Genomic DNA, 22787 nt, shown 5'->3' with positions numbered 1-22787 from the left:
ATGTAATGTGGGTTACACTTGATAAAATACAACTTGTTTTGGAGCAATTTGATGCATATTCTAAAAGCTATTGAAGTTATTAATATGCTGAATTCTTTAAATGCTATTTAAGTTATGAATAAAAATCTGTTTTTGCACTGATGAAGGACTAGAGGATGATTAACACAAACTGTGCAGCAACAGATCAGTTATTGGTTGCTTCCTCAATCTTTTATATATATATATACTGTATATATCATTTTTCCTAATATGCGTCTAAAGAATATCACACACATACTCCTTTAAAATTTTGTTTTACAAAAAACGATAAAAGAACGTTCATATAACATTACACATTGAACAGAATATTTATCAAGGTCACGTAATGTTTATAGAACGTTCTATTAACGTCATTGTGATAATGTTTGCTCATAACATTAGGAGAACATTCACGTAACGTTAGTGAAAGTTGTGGGAACGTTCCCTGTTAGCTGGGTTAGCAGGCTGTGTGTTTTTTTGCTTTGTGTGTTTGTGTGTTTGTTGGGTTTGTTGTTTGGCTAGTTATTCTATTTAATTTGTATTTACTAAAAAAAAACTACATTAATTGAAGATTAGATGCCTCTTGTGTATTTTTCTTGGCTGTGCAGTCTTTCTGAAGGTAAAGTTTGGTTTTTTTGAGGAGCATTCGGTGGTTACAGGGTTTAGTAGAAATATATTTGAATGATTTGTTTACTTTTTAAGCCCACAGTTCTGGTCAGTAAAAGTTTATTCTGTTACTGAGTGAAATATTTCACTTATCCTGGGATTAACCTTCGGTCCGGGTTCGTTTTATCACACCATGCTTCAGGTGGACTTGATGGCACTTTACTGAGGCAGGATTTGGACTTTAGTCTGATGTAAATTCACCTGAGGAACGATTATCTGTAGGATTAGAACTGCTGGTTATAGAGAAGCACTGACCCGGTGCACTACGAGTTACTGACTGTATTACTCACGCCAACTAATACCCTACTAATCCACTAAACACTTTCACCTTCAGAGCTGCTGCCATCCCAGCTAATCTGACCTTCTCCATATTAATGTCCATCGTTCTGGAATGGAACTTTCAACAAGCTTATGATCTGGTGTCCACATACTATTGGCCATATAGTGTAGCAATAAAATCAGAAACAATCACCCAAAAAAGACAAACGGAGATCATGAAACGGGCAGAAATACACCTTGAACAGGAAACCAGTCCAGTTTTCAGAAAAAACACACCAGCCGAGGCAATGTTTGGAATAGTCGATTGGAGGTTCAAGTGTGATAAAATACAATCATAATAAAGCTATCATCATATTTTTGGGAGCAAGTCAGAGTAACTTTTCTCTTTTCTCTATTGGCCAAATGGTGTAGAATTAAAACAAATCACCCAAATAAAGACAACCAGAGATCGTATATTAATATAAATACTATATTACTTTATTTAAACATTTCACAACTTGGAAAACATATTTACAGAAACGATTTCTCATCGCTACAATAAACACGTAGCTTTTATTTATTTAACTGTTAACATCAGCACCGCAGAAGCACAGACAATCAGAACACAGAGACAGGTAATAGATTCAGGGGACAAAAAACAAAAGACAAACCTCGACAGAAACACAGAAAGAGACAAACGTGACGGGACGCTGGTAGGACGAGCTAGATTTGTCGTGAGAGCCGATGCTTCTTAAGGCAAACCGTGGTGTGTTTACGAGCCGTCAGCACAGAGAATTTTCAACAAAACAATAACAGAATTTATTTTTAGATTAACACTTTCATACATTAAACTGAAATGTGTAGCTCTTTTAAAAATTTTAAAGAAAAGAAGTATTAATTATTGTGAGGTAAATAAAAAACAAAACAAGATTCTTATGATCCATAAAAAGTTGCTCTGAAAAGTTCAAACCAAGTTGTTTTAATCTAGAGGTATGTTCACTTGCCCCTTGAATCCATCAAAGAACAATCGCACAATAATAATGAGCTAATAAAACTACTGTATATTCTCTGCATACATGCAATACCACACTTCTACCACAGAGGTCGCCAAATCGACAAACTCAAAAGTTCCACACTGCAGCTTTAAGTTCGGTTCAGTTAAAACGAGACGAGTTGTTGTGCGTGTAAAGACTTCAGATAGACCGACAAATCGTACAGACACACGATGATTCGGAAAAAAAAAAAGCAGCCGCACAAACACACCTTCAGCATTTCAGTAAAACACATTCTGTACACACAATCAACGTTTTTATTATAATCATTTGTAGTTTATGTGCCAATATTTAATTATCATGTTGAAAAATGTATCAGTTTTATTTCACTTCATCCTGGTCAGGGCAGAAATACACCTTAAACAGAAAAGCAGTCCAGTTTTAAGAATAGGCAATATTAATTTTAGTTCTTAAGTGTATAAATTCAAGCTTGGAAGCAAATAGTTGATTAAAATGAATAAAATAAGGTTTAAATGTACTAAAATAAAGCTATTGTCATAGTTTTGGTTAAAGCACTGGACTAGTAATCCAATCACTAGTAATTTCAGGTTGCTTGCGGTGTTTCTGGGTTCTAACCAGGATGAAGCGGTACTGAAGGTCAGCGTACGTCGTGATGCTAATATGGCTTTTCTCCTTTGCTTGCCTGGCGTTCCTGCCAGTGTTTCCCGGTGGAACCGGACCCACCGTGACCCTGAGCAGGATAAAGCGGTTGTTAGAAATAAATAAAATCATGAAATGGTTATTATAAACCATGTTAGTGAGACAATGGGGTGTGTCTTTGGTTCCACAGAACACGAACATGAATGCACGCACACACACACGTTACAGAAACACGAGCGTCCACACACACCGCACTCACGCATCATTTATAAAACTAAAACTTTAAATACAAACAAAATTTAAATATACAATTTTTAACTCATCAGTAAAGAAACCAGAAAACCAGGAGGGTCACACACACACACACACACACACACACACACACACGTGTCTAACAGCACTAGCGTTACTCCCTCATCATCTAACTCACTTATAAAAATAAAACGTATCTCTTTACACCTGACTGATTTTATTGATCTTCCATACATTGTGCGTGGAGAGCGGTAGAATAATGGACGCAGATGAGGGCGGCGCTAGCTTAGCGGTGAGGGACATCCAATCAGAAGGTTGTGAGTTCTAAACCGGGTTCTGCCTGGCAGCCACTAGACCGCCTCGGCTCCAGGGGGCGATGTATGCTCTGATCATGAAGAGAACGTACCAGAGTGCAGCGCTTGGCCAAAATAATGCAGGCATGATCGTGGTGCCTCGTCCCACCACCACCCCGGAGCTGAGGGTTCGAACCCTGGATCTCAGAGGTAGTGGGTCAGGGTAATGTACCGCTGCACCACCTTTTTTCTTGTAATATTATTTCACCTCACAGCAGGAAGGTCCTGGGTTCGATCCCCAGGCAGGGCGGGGCATGTTCTCCCCGTGTCTGTGTGGGTTTCCTCCAGGAACTCCGGTTTCCACCCACAGTCCAAAAACATACAGTCAGGTTAATTGGAGACACTGAATTGCCCTATAGGTGAATGGGTGTGTGTGTGTGTGTCTGCCCTGCGATGGACTGGTGCCCTGTCCAGGGAGTTACTGTGTGCCTTGCGCCTATTGAAAAGCTGGGATAGGCTCCAGAACCCCAAACACCAGACCCAAATTGGATAAGCGGTTAAGAAAGTGAGTGAGTGTTGCCCTGCACGTGACTTTGTAATAAATGCAGTCAAACAAGCCCTGTTTGTATGGGCACAGAGAAGTCACCGATCAAAACTTAGGGTTCTAGAACTTTCTACACAAAACCCATTCGAGATCCTTTATTTTTCTTTAATTACCTCCAAACCGGTTTGATTTTGTACCGCCGTCGCAGTCACATGACCACATACTCAAACCTGCTAGAAAATATCCAGCAAACATTTACCCACAATGCACCTCGGTGAACCGTTCACGCCACTTCAGACTCCTTTTAACTCGGACGCTTTGTACACTACAGAATCTGAAACACGCAGAACAGCCATAAAAAATTTGCATTTGTTCTGCGCGCGTGTTTGTACACTAGCCGCGGCCGCTTTGAATGTCGCCACGGCAAAGCAGGGCGCGGCCAAGGGGTGGAGCTAAGTCCCCCGCATCCTGTAGCACACACACACACACACACACACACCAGCATTATTGAAACGAAACGCCCAACAACAGGTCCAAAATTTCCTCTTTTGTTCCTCTGAGCTCAGAAAATGGCTACGGATGAGAAAATTAAATCGAACCCAGACCCCCCAAAGCCCCCACCCCCACCCCCACCCCTGCCCCGCCCTGGTTTAGAAGCACCTTAGGTAACGTACAGCTCTGAAGTCTGAAATGTGCGCACGGCGGAGGTATCATCCTGTGCTTCCTCGAGGAACGCGCACTAACAACCTCCTGTAGGATCAGCGCGTCCGCCCCCGCCGCGGCACCCGTTCCAACCCTCCCTGCACGAGCGCTCGGGACCAGAACAGAATGTCAGACGGGTTAGGCGGCGGCCGTACGTGACCGTCCGAGGGCAGCGAAGGTCACGGTCAGTCCGTGTACTCGGCCACGATGGAGAGCAGCACCGTGATGTCGTCGGGTTTACCTCCTGAAGAACACAGAACAAAGAAGGTCAGACAAAGGTCATAAGCACAATATATATGGGGGGGGGGGGGGGGGGGGGGCGCATGTACCCCTCAATATTTAGATGTGCTCAAAATGCCCCCCCCTCCCTCCATATTCCACTCACTAGATTTGCATAATATCAGGATCAATTAGTTTCCCCATCCATTACTGATATGGCAAGAATGTTGTAGAACGCAAAACACACACAGGGTTTACCACTGCTTTATCCTGGTCAGGGTCACGGTGGTCTCTGGCTTTCCCAGAATTACTGGGCAAAAAGACGGCACTACCCTTCCCGTCATAGCCACTCATGTCTGTATGTAGACACCTGACCGGCCGATAGCACCGCTTGGGATTCGAACCCTGGATCCCAGAGGTATTATAGGTGGGATTTACCACGGCACCAGATGAGCGCCAAAACACTAACCCTAAAACCGCCCACCCCACTCCCCCATCCCCTTCCCGTCATAGCCAATCATGTCTGCATGTAGACACCCAATAGCACCACTCAGGCACTGCTCAGAGTTCAAATTTCAGCTGTGCTATCAACCGGCCGGGCCCCTATACAGACAGGACTGGCTGTGTCAGTTGGACTAGACGGTCAAAGGGATTTCTCATCAATGCTGAAATGGCGGCCTCTGCTGGCCGGCCAACGCCGTTGTACAGAGATACAGAGTCTGGTTTACTGGTATGCTGGACATCCTTTTCCAAAACTGTGGGTTGTAATATACAGCACAGTCATGCTGGAACAGGAAAGGACCTTCCCCAAACTGCAGCCTTCAGCAACATCAAAAGCATGGTGTTTATTTATTTTTTATTTCTCTACTTTATTACTTATTTTATGCATCGCCAAGCAAACAGTGTGGCAGAAAATCCCCGATCCTAATAATAATAATAATAATAAGGGGTGTCCACATACTTTTAGACCAGTGTTTTATTTTTCGTTTCTCACCTCTGACGTTCAGGCCGTTGTCGCAGGCGAACTGGGCGAAGGGCGACATGTAGTTGGGGTCGTAGGCGAGCTCGTGCGCCTGCTCGGCTATGCTGCGCGCCGTCTGCTGGACGCTGTCGTAGTTCGCGTTCTGGAACCGACACAGAGAAGAAAGAGGACGTGAGTGGGAGGCTGTTACAAAGGGTCTGTTAGATGTCGGGCTGATGGAGGTTCCTCGTAGTGCACGTGTTGAACCTGAGGTCTTTATGCTGATCAGATCTGCTACGTTCATCACGTGAACTATGAGAAACCACCATCAGAAACATCATGACGTGTGTGTGTGTGTGTGTGTGTGTGTGTGTGTGTGTGTCGAACTTACCTTGAGCTTCTTGAGCTCCTGCAGGATCATGTAGTCGGGCATGTTGTCGAACAGCCCGTCCGTGGCCGTGAGGATGATGTCCCCCAGCTGGACGTCGAACGACGACCTGTCCGCCATCTCGGGGCTGAAAAGGAACGAAAAGAGAAGTCAAATCTCCAGTTCACCTCACTTGCACGTCTTTGGACTGTGGGAGGAAACCGGAGCTCCCGGAGGAAACCCACACAGACACGGGGAGAACATGCAAACTCCACACAGAAAGGACTTGGACCGTTTCACCTGGGAATCGAACCCAGGACCTTCTTGCTGTGAGGTAACAGTGCTACCCACCGAACCAACAGATGTAAAAAGAACAGCGTATCAAAACTCTTTAAAAGAACCAGATCGAACGGTAAGTCTATTTCTAAAACATAGACCTGTGAGGCATGTGGGCATGACGGGCGGGGTCCAAAATTTTTAATGACATTCACCAGACACTAAGTGGTCGCTCAGGCATAATTTGTCGTGCCAAAGGAAGGAAAGGACGAACAAAATGTGACTGTGAGAATCCACCGCTGGCTGGTGGAAAGAAGCGAGCAGGTTCTAGTCTGCGGGTGCAGACCTCCAATCCTGACCGAGGAGGGTCGTACTTAACACACGCCCTCTCCGACACATGTGCAGTACCGATTGCTTCTTTTCCCCTGGACTTAACCGGTTCATATGGAGATCCGTATCGTGCACAGAGAGTCACGCATTGATCCCTGGTATTCAACGCCTCTGTGCACCACCAGGGGCGTAACTTCAGCATTTATGAGGAATCCATTCAGCCCTCCCTCCCTCAGACGAGCCGATCGCTGTCCGTGTGTGATACCACAGACTAGAACCGGCTCGCTTCTTTACACCAGGATTCCTACAGTCCTGCCAAGCACAGTGAGTATATTCCATCAGCCCCCGAGCTCCCGTAAATCTGTTTTTTATTTCATTTAGGTACAGAAATAGAAATAAAACAGATCATTAATAATAAATCTCTATTTATTAGCTGGTGTATTTCCACAGGAACGTTCCGGTGTGGAGCCGTTCTGCTCTACAGGAGATACACCGACGTTTCAGGGTTAACGCGCGATGAGCTAATCTTCTTCCACTTGAACGGGCCTGTAATTCCAGCTGGCATGTGAGAGGGGAAACGCGCCAGGAGTTCACGTCGGCACGGCGGGGTCAGAAACGGGACACCGGCGGTGAGGAGGCGCGTCCCGATTTGACGTGACCTTCGATCTGAGATTAAGAAGCTTTTCCGACTTACAGGGAACAGAATCAGACCCGAATAAACAGTTTCCGTCTCAGCCCCACTCAACAGCTCTGGAATGAACCGGAACATCAACACTGGTGCCCAGTCGTACCAATGCTGTCATCTTTTTACTGAACGGGCACAAATTCCCACAGACACACTTTTTCAAAGTCTTGCGAGAAGCTTCTCAAACGAGTGGCTGCTGTTATAGCTGATAAGGTCGCTCTGTTTTTATACCGTCTGGTCAAAGTGCCTGCACAGGGGGCGAGTGATCACGGATGCCACGTGATACTGGCGGGTGAAAGAAAGCGGAGGGAATGGAGGGAACTCATGCCAGCCTCGGCCCTCCTCCATTACAGGTGAGAGACAGATAAGCTACAAAAAAACACAATCAGGACGCTGTGGAATAAGCAGGCGTCCCGTCTTTTCCTGGAACGTCGTCGTTAGTGGAGAAATTCCTAGAAAGGACGGCGCAGGAATCGCAGGAACGTCCCGTCTCTTATGACACTGAGGGAGAAGGTTAGATCGGACACGTCCCTCAACACCGAACATTTAAAGGTCCCGATTAATTATAGCAGCACACGAGGAGCTCAGAGTAGTTCCGACTCTCTTCAACCGAGTGCAGAAAAAAAAGGGAAACACAATCAACGGAACGTGATTGGCTGCCATTCAGCTGCCAGTTCTGCGATTGGACGGTTCAGGTTTGGCAGGACAGTGGGCGCGAGGGGACAGGAATCGCACGGCGCCGTCTCTGGCCTTTACAGAAAATGTAAACGCTCAAAAACACCCAAAAGTATTCGGACGCCTGACCGTGCGCTTGCTGGACGTCTTGTTTCAAAAACAAACACTATTAAAACAGAGCGACCTCTGAGTGACCTTTCCAGCAAGAACAACAGTCACACTTCTGAGAAGCTTCTCACAAGACCTTGAAGTAGGTCTGTCTGTGGGAATTTGTGCCCATCAGGTCTCGGTTGATGTTCCGGGTTCATTCCGGAGCTGTTGAGTGGGGCTGAGGTCAGGGCTCTGTGCAGGCTTTGTCATGCTGGAACAGGAAAGGACCTTCCCCAAACTGTTGCTGCAAAGTTCAAGGCATATCATTTCCGTAATATTACTGATTTATTACGCCTGTTAGCAACTGCTCTGACTGAAACACATGAATTCAGTAAACAGAAGGGGCGTCCCAATATTTTTGTCCATATACTGCATTAGCATCGATGGCTGTGTTCCAATCCACATCAGTCTGTACTAAATACATAGAATATTATTAATACACAGCCATAAGCGTCTCTAATGTTTTGATAAAGCGTGCTGGTTTAGACTCCGCCCACCTGTCGCTCAGCACCGCCCCCTCGGCCTCCGCGGGGACGATGGACAGCTGGAAGGGCGTGTTGAAGTAGTGCTGCTGCTCGTCAGACCGATGGACCACCTCTCCTCCCCGGACCACCAGGAACCCCGAGTCGCCAAGGTTACAGGTGTGTATCTGATGCTTCGTCCGGTCCAGCACCACGATACACGCCGTACTGCTGCCTGCAGGGGACAGGAGAGGAACAGAGAGGTCAGGGTGAGGGTCAGAAGTATCGGGACGCCACTTCCAATGACTGAATTTAAGTGTAATAAATCAATTATATAGGAAAGGAAAATACATAGCAGCAGTTTAGGGAAGGTCCATTTCTGTTCCAGTATGACTGTTCCCTGTGCACACAGCCATTGATGCTCTGATTATGATCTCCATGTGTTATTAGAATCCTCTCTACTGAGGCAGCTGATCAGGTAGGCAGTGGGAGCAGGGCCGGTCACTAGGTTTTCAGACAGACCCTGAGTCTCGTGTAAAACAGAGCTGCTGATATCTCAAAACAGAGTCACCACACACACACACACACACACACACACACACACTCATACCCAAGGTCAGCAGTCAGTACAGGTCACCCACTGACCTCAAAGCCGGCATGCCGCATACTCGCTGAGCCTTCCCAAAATAAAGAGGAGCAAAACAACACCCTGGTGCTGCTCCGGTTCTTACAGGGCAGCAGTTCATTTCTCTATGGCCAAAAGTATTTGGACGCCTGACGTCCCGTTTTAAAACACATGGACTTAAAATAAAGTGACCTTTATGTGATCTTTTCGGCTAGAACAGCAGCCGCCCTTCTGAGAAACTTCTTATAAGAGTTTGAGGTATGTCTGTGTATGGGAATTTGTGCCTGTTCAGTTAGGAGCTGACAGTGATTGTATGGCTTGGTCAAGAAAGTCACAGTTGGTGTTCCAGTTCATCCCAGAGCTGTTGAGTGGGGCTGAGATCAGGGCTCTGTGCAGGACACTCGAGCTTTTTTATACCGAGCTGGAACAAGGACCTTCCCTAAACTGTTGCTGCAAAATTGGACGCATATAATTTCCTCTATATAAGTGATTTATTTCACCTGTTAGTAACTGTTGTGGCTGAAACACACGAATTCTATCATTAACAGGGGCGTCCCAATACTTTTGTCCATACAGTGTATGCCAAAGCCCCTGTGATGGATTGGCGTCCTGTCCAGGGTGTTCCTGCCGTGCGTCTAGTGTTTCACCGGTGGAATCAGACCCGCCACAACTCATTATTTACAGGAGAACAGTCCCGTCCTGTCTGGTCAAGGCACTGAAGCAATTAAGGTACTGGACTAGTAATCAGAAGGTTACTGGTTCAAGCCCCACCACTGCCAGGTTGGACCCTCGCTTAGACTGTATTCTGTCACAGTACTGTAACTCACTTTGGATACAGGCGTAAACGATGTACAGGAATCCAGAGAGCGCAGTGTGTCACTCCTACACATTTCATAATATGCTGTAGGAATCTGTCCCTGTCTGGTAAAAAGAAGTGCTCGAGGAGGCGTGAGACTGGAGGGTTGGAACCAAATGAGCTGAAGCACCGAGAGATCGAAGCAGCGAGATCAAGGAGCGGAAAGAAGAGAAGAACAGGGTTATCATCACCAGCGACCTTCACATGAGTCACTGACGCCGCATCGTGTGTGTGTGTGTGTGTGTGTGACTCACAGAGTTTGGTTTTGTGTGAGATGGAAATGGAAGGAATGCCACACACACACACACACACACACACACACAGTGACTCATTCTGCACATTTTCCTAATTTTTATAGGAGACGAGCGTGTGTGTGTGTATGAGTGAGTCAGTGTTGGCTGGATCATCTTAGCCCGAGGATTGAAAAACAGCAAGAAGATTATGTTCTTTTGTGGTTCGTAGACCTCCAAACTGTGTGTGTGTGTGTGTGTGTGACTCACAGAGTTTGGTTTTGTGTGAGATGGAAATGGAAGGAATGCCACACACACACACACACACACACACACACACACAGTGACTCATTCTGCACATTTTCCTAATTTTTATAGGAGACGAGCGTGTGTGTGTGTGTATGAGTGAGTCAGTGTTGGCTGGATCATCTTAGCCCGAGGATTGAAAAACAGCAAGAAGATTATGTTCTTTTGTGGTTCGTAGACCTCCAAACTGTGTGTGTGTGTGTGTGTGTGTTTTTAAGTTAGGATGGAAGTGATTCTTGATTCAGTTTTAATTCAATATTCCGAACCTAATTAAAAACAGAACCAGTCAGTTGATGGTTGACTTCCCAACTCTTGGATTCTGTGTGGATTCGTACTGGTCCCCTTTCAGCTAACAGTACAGGACATAGAACTAGGGAATTGGATACGACTAGATTGAGGGTTAAAAAAGGAAAAATGCAGAGATAGAATTCGACTGGAATTTGGAGCAACTGGTCATGTGACCCATAACCACACCCACATAAAAAGCCAACGTGCCTTATATTTAAAATGTGGAACCTGCCATCTAATCGCTAATGCAGATTTAGTCTTGCGAGGCCACCAAAATCTTAAAGGAATGTTCCAAACAGCTCGTGGAAACCACAGTACAAAGAACAGAGACGTCATGCAGCAGGTACATTGGCAGATACAGAACGGTCAGACCTGATCCTGACAGTACAACCATTAAAAGTAAATAAATCACCACATCATCTTACCCAGCAGAGGAACTTTGTTCTGCAGCAGCTCGTAGTAAGCCGAGGTGAGGATGCCCACCGGGTTGCTGGGGGTGAAGCGCCCCTCCTTCACCAGCCACTCGCACGTCCTCATCAGGGTCTCCGAAAACTGGGACGGGTCGACGCCGTAATCTCGCCATCCGCCCACTCCGTCCGCCACACCTACAGGGAGTCAGAAATAGAGAGCGGTGAGGACAGGAGGCTCCTCCAGACCATCAGAACGCTGAAGTGGTTCCATCGGCTCTGCTATGATGAGCGGAAATGCCGCTATAATCAATGCTGTTTTATTTTACGCTGCATTAGCACGTCTACCATAAAAACATCAAAGAATACAGCCATGAGATTCATCCGGGTCATAAATCTGAGACATAAAAGGCACAAAAAATCGTTGGGGGATGAAAATCTCCTCCATAATCCCATCATGCACCTTTTTCATTCAAAGTGACTTACAGTACAGTGAGAATATACAGTCTAATCAATTGAGGGTTAAGGGCCTTGTTCAAGGGTCCAACAGTGGTAACCTGGCAGTAATGGGGCTTGAACCAGCGACCTTTCAATTACTAGTTCAATACTTTAACCACTAAGCTACATCTGACCTTGTTGGTTTGGTGAAAGTCATGTCTGTCCATCTTGTTGTTGGCCGTCCTCTTCCTCTTTTACCTACAACTTCTCCGACCAATGAATCGGTTCTTCTCATAATGTGTCCAAAATAAGGTTCTGGACTATTAACGAGGAGCCACTGTTGGACCCCTGAGCAAACCCTCCATTGCTTGGATTGTGTTTGGTCACTATGGGTCACTATAAGTCTCGCACAGCACCACTGACACCCAAATCTCGAGATCCAAGCCTCGGTGGTACCACCAGCCTGGACGGCCTCTCAGATTGGCATGTGCCGTCTTGACCACTACTACAGCGGCTCCTACTGTCCGGGGTAACGGTACGGTGGGTATCAGAGGAGGGTATCAGCCTGCAGCCCTTCCAAAAAGACCGCCATGCTAAGAGCAAGCCGTAGCCTAGTGGTTAAGGTACTGCACTATTAATCAGAAAGTCGCTAATTCAAGCCCCACCACTGCCAGGTTGCTGCTGTTGGGCCCTTGAGCAAGGCCCTTAACCCTCAATTGCTCAGACTGTATACTGTAATTGTAATGTAAGTCGCTTTGGAAAAAAGATGGCTCTACAGACCCAACTGGCAATGTCTGAAGCATATGAGTGGACGCGCCTTACAGGGCAGTGGTAGCTCAGTGGATAAGAAATCCTGGACTAGTATTCAGAAGGTTGCTGGTTTAAGCAACACTGCCAAGCTGCTACTGTTGGGCCCCTGAGCAAGACTCTCAACCTTCAATTGTTTGAGTTGTATGAGGTCACTATTGTAGACGTGTTGGAGGGTACGTGTGCTAGTCTGCGACCCTTCTCGGCCAGAATGGACGTCATGCAGAAGTAAAACACGCACTTAATTAAAAAAATTATAATTTCCTTTAATATTATGAAGCCAAACTGACAGACACAGTGATCAGAAGCAAGGATCGAACCCAGATCTCCGGGACCCACGCTGCTGTACAACAACACCGGTCAGACAGTGGCCGAATGCACTCGAGCTGTGAGGAGGCTCTCCGGACTTCCTCTACAGTGTTTATTTACACAACAGGTCTCAGTATGGACGAAATCAAAACACTGGAGACGCCTCCACTCACTCCAGACCTCTGAGAAGTGAAGTGTGAAGCTGCTACTCACAACATAATGCAAATCACACACACACACACACACACACACACACAGCGAGCATATGGCGGAGCTTTGTAATGCTAATCCTGACCGGACTGATCTGATTGTGTGTGAATCGTGACAGAATTATTTCCATTTAACCTCGTAAATCCCACCGTTTCACACACACACACTCTTCTAAATTAAGCCCAGAACGAGACACTAATAAATCACATCACACCATCGTTCATCATTCAAGCCGTCTTCAAACAAAGGAACAGACGTCCAGGAAGGAACCGAAATGAAAATGTAAACGGAATCGAGGAAAGTTAAACATCACAAATTAAATCCACACGAATAAAAATCCTGCAGAGCAGCAGCGCCAAAGTGACTTATAACAGTGACCAAACACAATCCAAACAGTTTGCTCAGGGGTCTTCAAGCTTTTTAATGGCTGGTGCGTTGTTCCTCTAATTGTTTCCATCCATCTTGTTGTTGGCTGTCCTCTTCCTCTTTTACCTTCAACTCTCAAAACATGACTGTCTTTTCCAACCAACGGATTGGTTCTTGCCCAGGGTCCCAACAGTGGTAGCTTGGCAGTGGTGGGGCTTGAACCAGCGACCTTCTAATTACTAGTCCAGGTTCTTACCTACTGAGCTACATCTTTGTGTTATAGCGGCAAAAAGGCAAAACCCCACCTGACCCCTCCTCCCTCAGACACAGCCAGTTGGGTCTGTAGAGCCCCCGATGAGGCCGGCAGCACCCAAGCAAGCAAATGACACAACCTGAGCTAATGAAAGTACCTGCTGCTCTTAGCATGGCGGTCTTTTTGGAGACTGTAGGAGGTCTGTGGTACCACCAGACCCTGAACCACTACAAGAGCGACACATGATACCTGATGGCTTCCAACACATGCGAAGCCATCAGGGCCTTCATGGTCTAGAGTAGTGACCTTGTACAGCTCAAACAATTGAAGGTTAATAGTCCAGTACCTTGTTTTGGACACATTATGAGAAGAACCAATTAATTATTTGAATAAGACAGTCATGTTTGGAAGAGCTGAACTGATTGAAGATGCCAGAGTGGATCACTCTGGTCTGCGTACCTGATCTGGCACCGTTTTTAATCCAGGTGCCCTTTTTTTCTTCCAGTAACCCAATATACACAAGTTCCTAACTAGAAGTCGGCAGAACATTCCAAACAAGTTTGGACAGGGGCGTCTTAAAAATCTGTCAGCCAGGCTGGAAATGTTCATTCAGTGATGTTTACATCTGAGAGGGATTAAAAACAGACGCCTGGCTATCCTGTGCTTCACAAATATTAAAGAACAGGACAGGTAGTTACTGGTTACACAAGTTTAATATCAAACACAGTCATGGACAATTTTGTATCTCCAATTCACCTCACGTGCACGTCTTTGGACTGTGGGAGGAAACCGGAGCTCCCGGAGGAAACCCACACAGACACAGGGAGAACATGCAAACTCCACACAGAAAGGACCTGAACAGCTCCCCCTTGGGAATCGAAACCAGGGAACAAGACTGTGTTGGCTGTGTGTGTGTGTGTGCACGCGTGTGTGTGAGTGAGTGTGTGTGCATGTAAGTTTGAGTGTGTGTGTATGTTCATATGAGTATATATGTGTGACTAATTATGTCACAGTGTGTGTGTATGCATGTGTGCAATTAAGTTTGTGAGTGTGTGTGTCTGTGTGTGTGTGTAAGTATGATTGTGTGTCAGAGTCTAAGTGTGTTAGTGTATGTATGTATATGTGCAAGTGTGTGTGGATTTATGTGTGTGTGTGTGTGTGTGTGTGTGTGTATGAACAGCACAGTAATGCCTGTAAAGCAGGATAGCTGAGCATGATGCATTATAATCATGAACTAGCAGCATCGATCTCTAACACACACACACACACACACGCTAGATTCCTTAGAGAGGACCATACAAGGACTCAGACCGCTGTTTCCGCAAACACACACACGCACACACACACACACAGGACACGAGAGTCGAGGTATCCAACTCAAACAAACACACGAGAGACGCGACGGCATGTCCTAGCGCGGAAGTTTCCAGGGAGAGCAGGTGTACACAAACACTACACAATCACACACACACACACACACACACACACACACACAAACACTACACAATTACACACACACACAAACACTACACAATTACACACACACACAAACACTACACAATTACACACACACACACACTACACATTTACACACACACACACACACACAAACACTACACATTTACACACACACACAAACACTACACAATTACACACACACACAAACACTACACAATTACACACACTACACAATTACACACACACACACAAACACTACACATTTACACACACAAACACTACACAATTACACACACACACACACACACACTACACATTTACACACACACACACACACAAACACTACACATTTACACACACACAAACACTACACAATTACACACACACACAAACACTACACAATTACACACACACACAAACACTACACAATTACACACACACACACACACTACACAATTACACACACACACACAAACACTACACAATTACACACACAATTACACACAATACACAAACAATTACACAGTGTACACAAACACTACACAATTACACACCATACACAAACAATTACACAGTGTACACTGAGTTTTAGTCACACTCACACACACACACAGTGGATATAAAACGTGTTTGGTAACGACAAGTGGACATGAGAAATAAAAGCACAGGTCGGACAGGTAGCTTTAAGTTTCCTGGGACAGCGGGTTGTTGGGTCTCGTCCTGGTACTCTGGTTTCCTCCCAGAGAACCGGGTTGTTCATAAGAGATCTGTCACGGCATCTCCGGAGCTCAACCGCACATCCAGGAGGAAATAAATGCTGCCACACTGATTGAGTTCCCTGGAATGAAGATAAAGAATGCCGGCATTGGCGCCGGTGAAAAAACGGACTGGACCGGACCGGAACAAGCCCAGAATCACGGTTTCAGACCTGGAGGAAAGAGAAGCCAGAAGCTCTGTGAGGGACTTCCACCTGGAGCAAATAAACACTTAATGAGGTGCAGCAGACTACCACCCCCGTACCACCTGTTGGCCAAAGATTTGGCGCAGCTGTAAACCTGCCTGACAGGGAGGGATCAGGATAACAAAGAAAAAACCTCACAAAGGACTAACAGGATGACCTGACCACAACTGGGTCAACTGTGTTAGTGCCAACCATAAAAAGGTCACTTAAGAACTGAGAACCTTTACACCAGATGCCACTCTCAATCAAGAAGCACAGGAAGGGTCGAATTTGAATAATCCTGCAGGGTTCTGGGACACGCTTCTATGGAGTTTGAATCCCATTGACAATCTCTGGTGGGATTTTAAAAAAAGAAGTCACCACATAAAAGCCATCAAACCTCGATGAGCTGGAAGCTTCGGCAGGAGAAGAATGGGTGAAAATGCCACCAGTTAGAAGTCAGAAGCTTGGTAGCACCTACAGAAATGGCTTATTGGAGGGTATCAAGACAGAAGGACGTTCCACCATAAATAACAGAGCACTTGAAGCCCTTTTCGGCCAACATGGAACTGGTTTAGATCCAGTTCCAAACTAGGAATGTTTATTCTCAACTGGAGCTGAAGAACAGTAGGATTGAGTTGTTTTCACTACTTGTGTTGTACGCTGTACAACATTCCCTGATGATGACGCATCTCTGGTTCCAATCAAAACTGGTGCAAATGCGTCATATTCTCTGATCAGCACCAAGGTTTTAAAAAGGCTGAATGAAATCAGTTCAAGATCCAGAGTTGTTCTGGTCTAAAAGAGCTGATGGACATTTGTCCAGAGAACTACGAGTGATCTTGGACAGGTGGGAGGAGTACATAACATTAAAACCACCTCCTTGTTTCTACACTCACTGTCCATTTTATCAGCTCCACTTACCATATAGAAGCACTTTGAGCTGCTTTCACCCTGTTCTTCAGTGGTCAGGACCCCCACAGGACCCCCACAGAGCAGGTATTATTTAGGTGGTGGATGATTCTCAGCACTGCAGTGACACTGACATGGTGCTGGTGTGTTAGTGTGTGATGTGCTGGTATGAGTGGATCAGACACAGCAGCGCTGCTGGAGTTTTTAAACACCTCACTGTCACTGCTGGACTGAGAATCATCCACCAACCAAAAAAACATCCAGCCAACAGTGCCCCATGGGCAGCGTCCTGTGACCACTGATGAAGGTCTAGAAGATGAGCGACTCAAACAGCAGCAATAGATGAGCGATCGTCTCTGACTTTACATCTACAAGGTGGACCGACTAGGTACGAGTGTCTAATAGAGTGGACAGTGAGTGGACACGGTATTTAAAACTCCAGCAGCACTGCTGTGTCTGATCCACTCATACCAGCACAACACACACTAACACACCACCACCATGTCAGTGTCACTGCAGTGCTGAGAATGATCCACCACCTAAATAATACCTACTCTGTGGGGGTCCTGACCATTGAAGAACAGGGTGAAAGCAGGTTAAAAAAGTATGTAGAGAAACAGATGGACTACAGTCAGTAATTGTAGAACTACAAAGTGCTTTTATATGATAAGTGGAGCTGATAACATGGACAGTGAGTGCAGAAACAAGGAGGTGGTTTATTTATTTGTCGTACTTGCTATTGAACTATTGTATCATTTTATATTTAACTCAGTTTGTTGATGATTTTACAAAATATTTCAGTAAAATTAAATAAAAACATTAAATAAATATTTAAGGACTTAATAACGGGTTTATCTGGTGTGCGTAAGTGCGCATGCGCGTCATGTACCACACGCGTCTTTGTGACTGAAGCTCCGATGCATCATGTTTTATACCTTCATACATCAATTAACTGCTCCAGTATGCGTCAAATCATATGGATCCGACATATTTACTGCGTTATTTTTAAAGTTGTATTATTATTATTAATATTATTATTATTGTTTTTGTTGCGCATTCCTGGTAGATCCAATATGGCGGCGCCCATACGCAACCGCCCTGACCTTTAAAAACAATCATTAAAATAAATACAAACGCGAAAATACGCTCATTTATCACAGAGCAGACATTAAAATGATCATAAATAACAATAATAATGAATAGTAATATAAATCGTGTCTATAGCGGTTATGATAGAGTTAGTGCTCGTGCGTCTGCGTATGTAGGTAAAAGGTCACAGCAGTTCTCTATACAAACCTTCAGAACTGCTAATTCATATATTTCATATAATATTAACATAATAATAACATTAACACTACTGTAAAGGCTTTTTTTCATTCAGTGTATTCAGTGTAATCAGTGTTACTGAGACATGAAGGTCGTTCAGATCACAGACAGGGAAGCTGGTGCATTTATACCATCATATAATTAATATATAATAACATATAATATATCACATATCATCTTATAATTCATATATAATAACATCTAATATATAACACACCATCTCCAAATAAACTGGTGCATTTATACCACCATATAATTAATATATAATAACATCTAATATATAACATACTATCATATAATTAATATACACTAACATCTAATATATAACATATCATCTCCAAACAAACTGGCAATGGTTAGAAAAAATAGTACTAATAAGTAATGTTGGTCTGTTAGAAAATATAAACAAGATGTATCATATTTATTATAATCAGAAACAGTGCACTTAAAACACATCAAATCCATTCAGATAATAAAGAAAGTGATGAGATGGGTGTTTACTACACACAATACACCAAATACTGCAGTATTTCCACTCCCTGGTAATATAAGACATGGTATTTTCAGGACCATGGACATACATATACTGTAAGAAATGCCCTTAAAGAGTATTTTCACTACTCAGAGGAGACATAAGGAGAACATGTACAATTCCCCATTATTACAGTCAGCGCATCACCTTGCAGGCGGATTTTTAAGTATTAAGTTATAAATTGTCTAGTAGTTAAATTCAGTCCAACAAAGAAAATAATTTATAAACATTTTAATATAATTTACCCAATAATAATAAATTGAGTTTTAAAAATGACTTGAATCTGTGCAACATTCTGCTGCCACATTAAACTCCAGACCCCTGGGGTTTGGGAGCCACTAAAATATACTGTGTCTGTTGCGAGGGATATTTGTGTTGTGTCGGGGTCTGCAGCAGTAGAGGAGACACAACCAGGGAATTGGATATGACTAGACTGGGGGGGGGGGTGACTACTACTGGTAGGACAAAGTGTACCGTAGTATAATGAAGCATGCTGTGGATAAGTAAAGAAAAATGTAGTAAAATAAAAAAAATACTGAAGGGTATTGTAATATAGTGTAGTGTATAGTATAATAAAGTATATTGTACTCTAGTGTATAATACTATAGAGTATGGTAAAGTGTAGTGGTATAATTAAGACTATTGTAATATAGTGTAAGGGTGCTCGGGTGAGGTAGTGGCAAATGACGTTTGGCCAATACCACTGGGTTCTAGGGTTCGAATCCCCATGATGGACTAGCGTCCTGTTCGGGTGTTTCTGCATTTCACCCAGTAATGTATACTGTAATATAATACAGTGTACTAGTGTATGGTACTGTAACGTATTGGAAAAAATACTCTAGTATAAAAAAGTATAGTGTAATACAGTGTAGAGTACTGTTTAGTAAGTATACTATAGTGTGATATAGGGTAAAACACTGCACAGTAAAGTATACTGAAATATAGTGCCAGGTACTGTAGAGTAATGAATACTGTAGCATAATAAAGTGAGTTGTAGTATAGAGTACTTTAGGCTATAGTACACTGTATAGTAAAGTATATTGTAGTATAATAAAGTATGTTGTAAAATAGTGCAGAGCAGTGCACAGTATAGTATAATGTATACTGTAATTGCAGTATACTCTGTAGTAACATATACTGTAACTTGTAGTATACTGTACAGATTGTATACTGTAGAGTAAAGTATAGTGTAAAGTAATGTGCTGTATAATAAGGTATACTGGAGAGTATAGTAAGGTTTACTGTAAAGTTATCTGTATAGAAATGTACCGTATTACTGTTTTATAGATCCCCTTAGATCAATTAACAAATAACTGTATAGTAACATGATGTAAAGTATAGTAAAGCACACTGTATAGTAAGGTATACTGTATAGTATAGCGTAAAGTACTGTAGATTATAGTAATGAATGCTGTAAAGTATACTGTACAGTATAAAGTATAGTAAACTGTACCGAGAACGTCGGCGGTTCGGTGTCTGGCGGTGAAACACGCATCGTCCCCGTAGCTCGTCCCTTTCTTCAGTATTCCTTTACGGAAATCCTTCCCGAATCCGCAGGTCGCGGTGATGAGTTTATAATCGCGGTTATCGGTCTGAGACAGTCCGCCCAGCACCGCTCGAGCTACGATCCGACTGTACGACAGTACCGACAGCATTCCACCGACTGTAACCAACTGGACCCGATCAGACCGACTGAACTGTACCAGGTCAGATCAGCTGTACCCCGTCAGCCCGACTGTACCGGATCAGATCAACTGTTCCCGATCAGATCAACTGTTCCCGATCGGGACTGTTCCCGATCAGACCGACTGTAACCGATCAGATCAGCTGGACCCGGTCAGCCCGACTCTACCGGATCAGACCGACTGTTCCCGATCAGACCGACTGTACCGGATCAGATCAACTGTTCCCGATCAGACCGACTGTACCGGATCAGATCAACTGTTCCCGATCAGACCGACTGTTCCCGATCAGACCGACTGTAACCGATCAGATCAGCTGGACCCGGTCAGCCCGACTCTACCGGATCGGACCGACTGTTCCCGATCAGACCGACTGAACTGTACCCGGTCAGATCAGCTGGACCCGGTCAGCCCGACTGTACCCGATCAGACCGACTGTAGCGGATCAGATCAGCTGGACCCGGTCAGATCAACTGGACTCGATCAGACCGACTGTACCCGGTCAGACCAACTGGACCCGGTCAGATCAACTGGACTCGATCAGACCGACTGTACCGGACCGGTCGGGACCTCGTGGTTCCGCGCAGAGCCGCAGCTGGAGAGTAAACGAGCGCTTTTTATGTTTTAGTGGATTTAACGGACAGAACTCCTCCACACGGTTCCTCCATCATTATTCCTCACGCTGTTTACCATGCATCCACTCACACACTCACTCACGTTTACACACACACACGCTCCACGCTACACACACTCACTCACACACACACACACACACGCTGCAACCGGCTCATCCACGGAGAGCAACACAATACAGAACTACGGGGCGTGTGGTCACGTGTCTCTCTCTGACGTCACGGAGGAGTGGAAACGGGGATCTCAGGCAGGTCTTGATTCAAAAGATTCAGAATCAGATTCGGAATCGGATCCGAATCACTTAGATTAGACTCAACTTCTCTTGATTATCATAATGTGTATGAATAATACATATATTTGTACATATAGTTAATAAGAATATATATATATATACTACTCCTGCTGTTATTATTTTAAGTTTTTAGTTGTATTCCAATTGTAATATAGTGTAGAACAGTGTATGGTAGAGTATATTGTAGTATACTGTATAGTAACATATACTGTGAAGAATAGTAAAGTAATTGTTTGTTTGTTTATTAGGATTTTAACGTCATGTTTTACACTTTGGTTACATTCATGACAGGAACGGTCCATCAGTTCACAAGGTTATATCAAACACAGTCATGGACAATTTAGTGTCTCCAGTTCACCTCACTTGCACGTCTTTGGACTGTGGGAGGAAACCGGAGCGCCCGGAGGAAACCCACGCAGACATGGGGAGAACATGCAAACTCCACACAGTCCACCCGGACTGCCCCACCTGGGGATCAAACACAGGACGCTCCTGCTGTGAGGCGACAGTGCTACCCGCCGAGCCACCGTGCCGCCCAGTATAAAGTATATCGTAGAGTATAGTAAAGTAACATACTGTGTAGTTAGGTATACTGGATCCTATAGTAAGGTTTACTGTAAAGTTATCTATGAAATAATGTTAGATCCGCATCACTTAATGTTCCCTTTAAGTCCTAGATTAGATTAAACATAACTTTTCTTGATTATCATACATATATTTGTATATATTGTTAACAAGAATCCTGCTGTTATTATTTTAGTTGTATTTCATGCCACATACCCACAAATTGCACATCTTTTTGCATTTATTTGCACACCATATATTGTGCACATGCACATTGTACATTTGTATCGGTTCTTCTGCTTTCTTTTCTTCTTGTTCAGCTACTGGAGGCCAATCATTACCTTCAGGATAAAGTAAGTATCCACAACCCCAAATCAGAAAAAGTTGGGACAGTATGGAAAATGCAAATAAAATACAAACACAGAGTTCCTCACATTTACTTTGACTTTTATTTGATGGCAGACAGGATGAACCTGAGAAATTTCATCTTTTATCTGCTCAACTTCATTTCATTTATTAATAAACATCCATTCCTGCATTTCAGACCTGCAACACATTCCAAAAAAAGTTGGAACAGAGGCAATTTAGGGCGAGTAATGAGGTGAAAACACTAAATAATGATGTGATGTTAAACAGGTGATTGTGATCATGGTTTGGTACAAAAGCAGCATCCAGGAAAGGCTGAGAGTCTCTGATGAGTAAAGATGATCAGAGGATCCAGTTCGTCCGCAAATGTGTGAGAAAATGATTGAAATGATTAAAAACAATGAACCTCAAAGAAAGATTGGAAGGGATTTGCATGTTCTTCCTCTCCAGTGCAGAATATCATTAAACCATTCAAGGA

The 22787-nt window shown here is 44.2% G+C and overlaps 1 protein-coding gene across 1 annotated transcript; it reads right to left on the bottom strand.

Moving 5' to 3' along the window:
• Positions 1-4333: 4333 nt before the first annotated feature.
• On the bottom strand, positions 4334-21284 carry pptc7b (protein phosphatase targeting COQ7 b). The gene is made up of 6 exons (XM_063014246.1): positions 20226-21284; positions 11240-11419; positions 8546-8744; positions 5957-6080; positions 5599-5728; positions 4334-4629 (listed from the first exon to the last, which is right to left on the bottom strand). Exons 1-6 carry the CDS (start codon positions 20425-20427, stop codon positions 4571-4573), a joined length of 894 nt encoding a protein of 297 aa, XP_062870316.1. The 5' UTR covers positions 20428-21284; the 3' UTR covers positions 4334-4570.
• Between the last annotated feature and the right edge of the window lie 1503 nt (positions 21285-22787).

This window comes from Trichomycterus rosablanca, chromosome 18 (assembly GCF_030014385.1).
Source record: "Trichomycterus rosablanca isolate fTriRos1 chromosome 18, fTriRos1.hap1, whole genome shotgun sequence".
Lineage (NCBI taxonomy): Eukaryota > Metazoa > Chordata > Actinopteri > Siluriformes > Trichomycteridae > Trichomycterus > Trichomycterus rosablanca.
This window is presented reverse-complemented; position numbering and strand designations above follow the sequence as displayed.

What these genes read in the sequence shown, in the direction of transcription:
- pptc7b (XM_063014246.1), bottom strand. Translation starts at nt 20,427, where the DNA reads ATGCTGTCGGTACTGTCGTACAGTCGGATCGTAGCTCGAGCGGTGCTG. An exon ending in CCGAACCGCCGACGTTCTCG is followed by an intron (nt 11,420 to 20,225) that starts GTACAGTTTACT and finishes GACTCCCTGTAG; the next exon opens with GTGTGGCGGACGGAGTGGGC. An exon ending in GGGGCGGTGCTGAGCGACAG is followed by an intron (nt 6,081 to 8,545) that starts GTGGGCGGAGTC and finishes GTTCCTTTTCAG; the next exon opens with CCCCGAGATGGCGGACAGGT.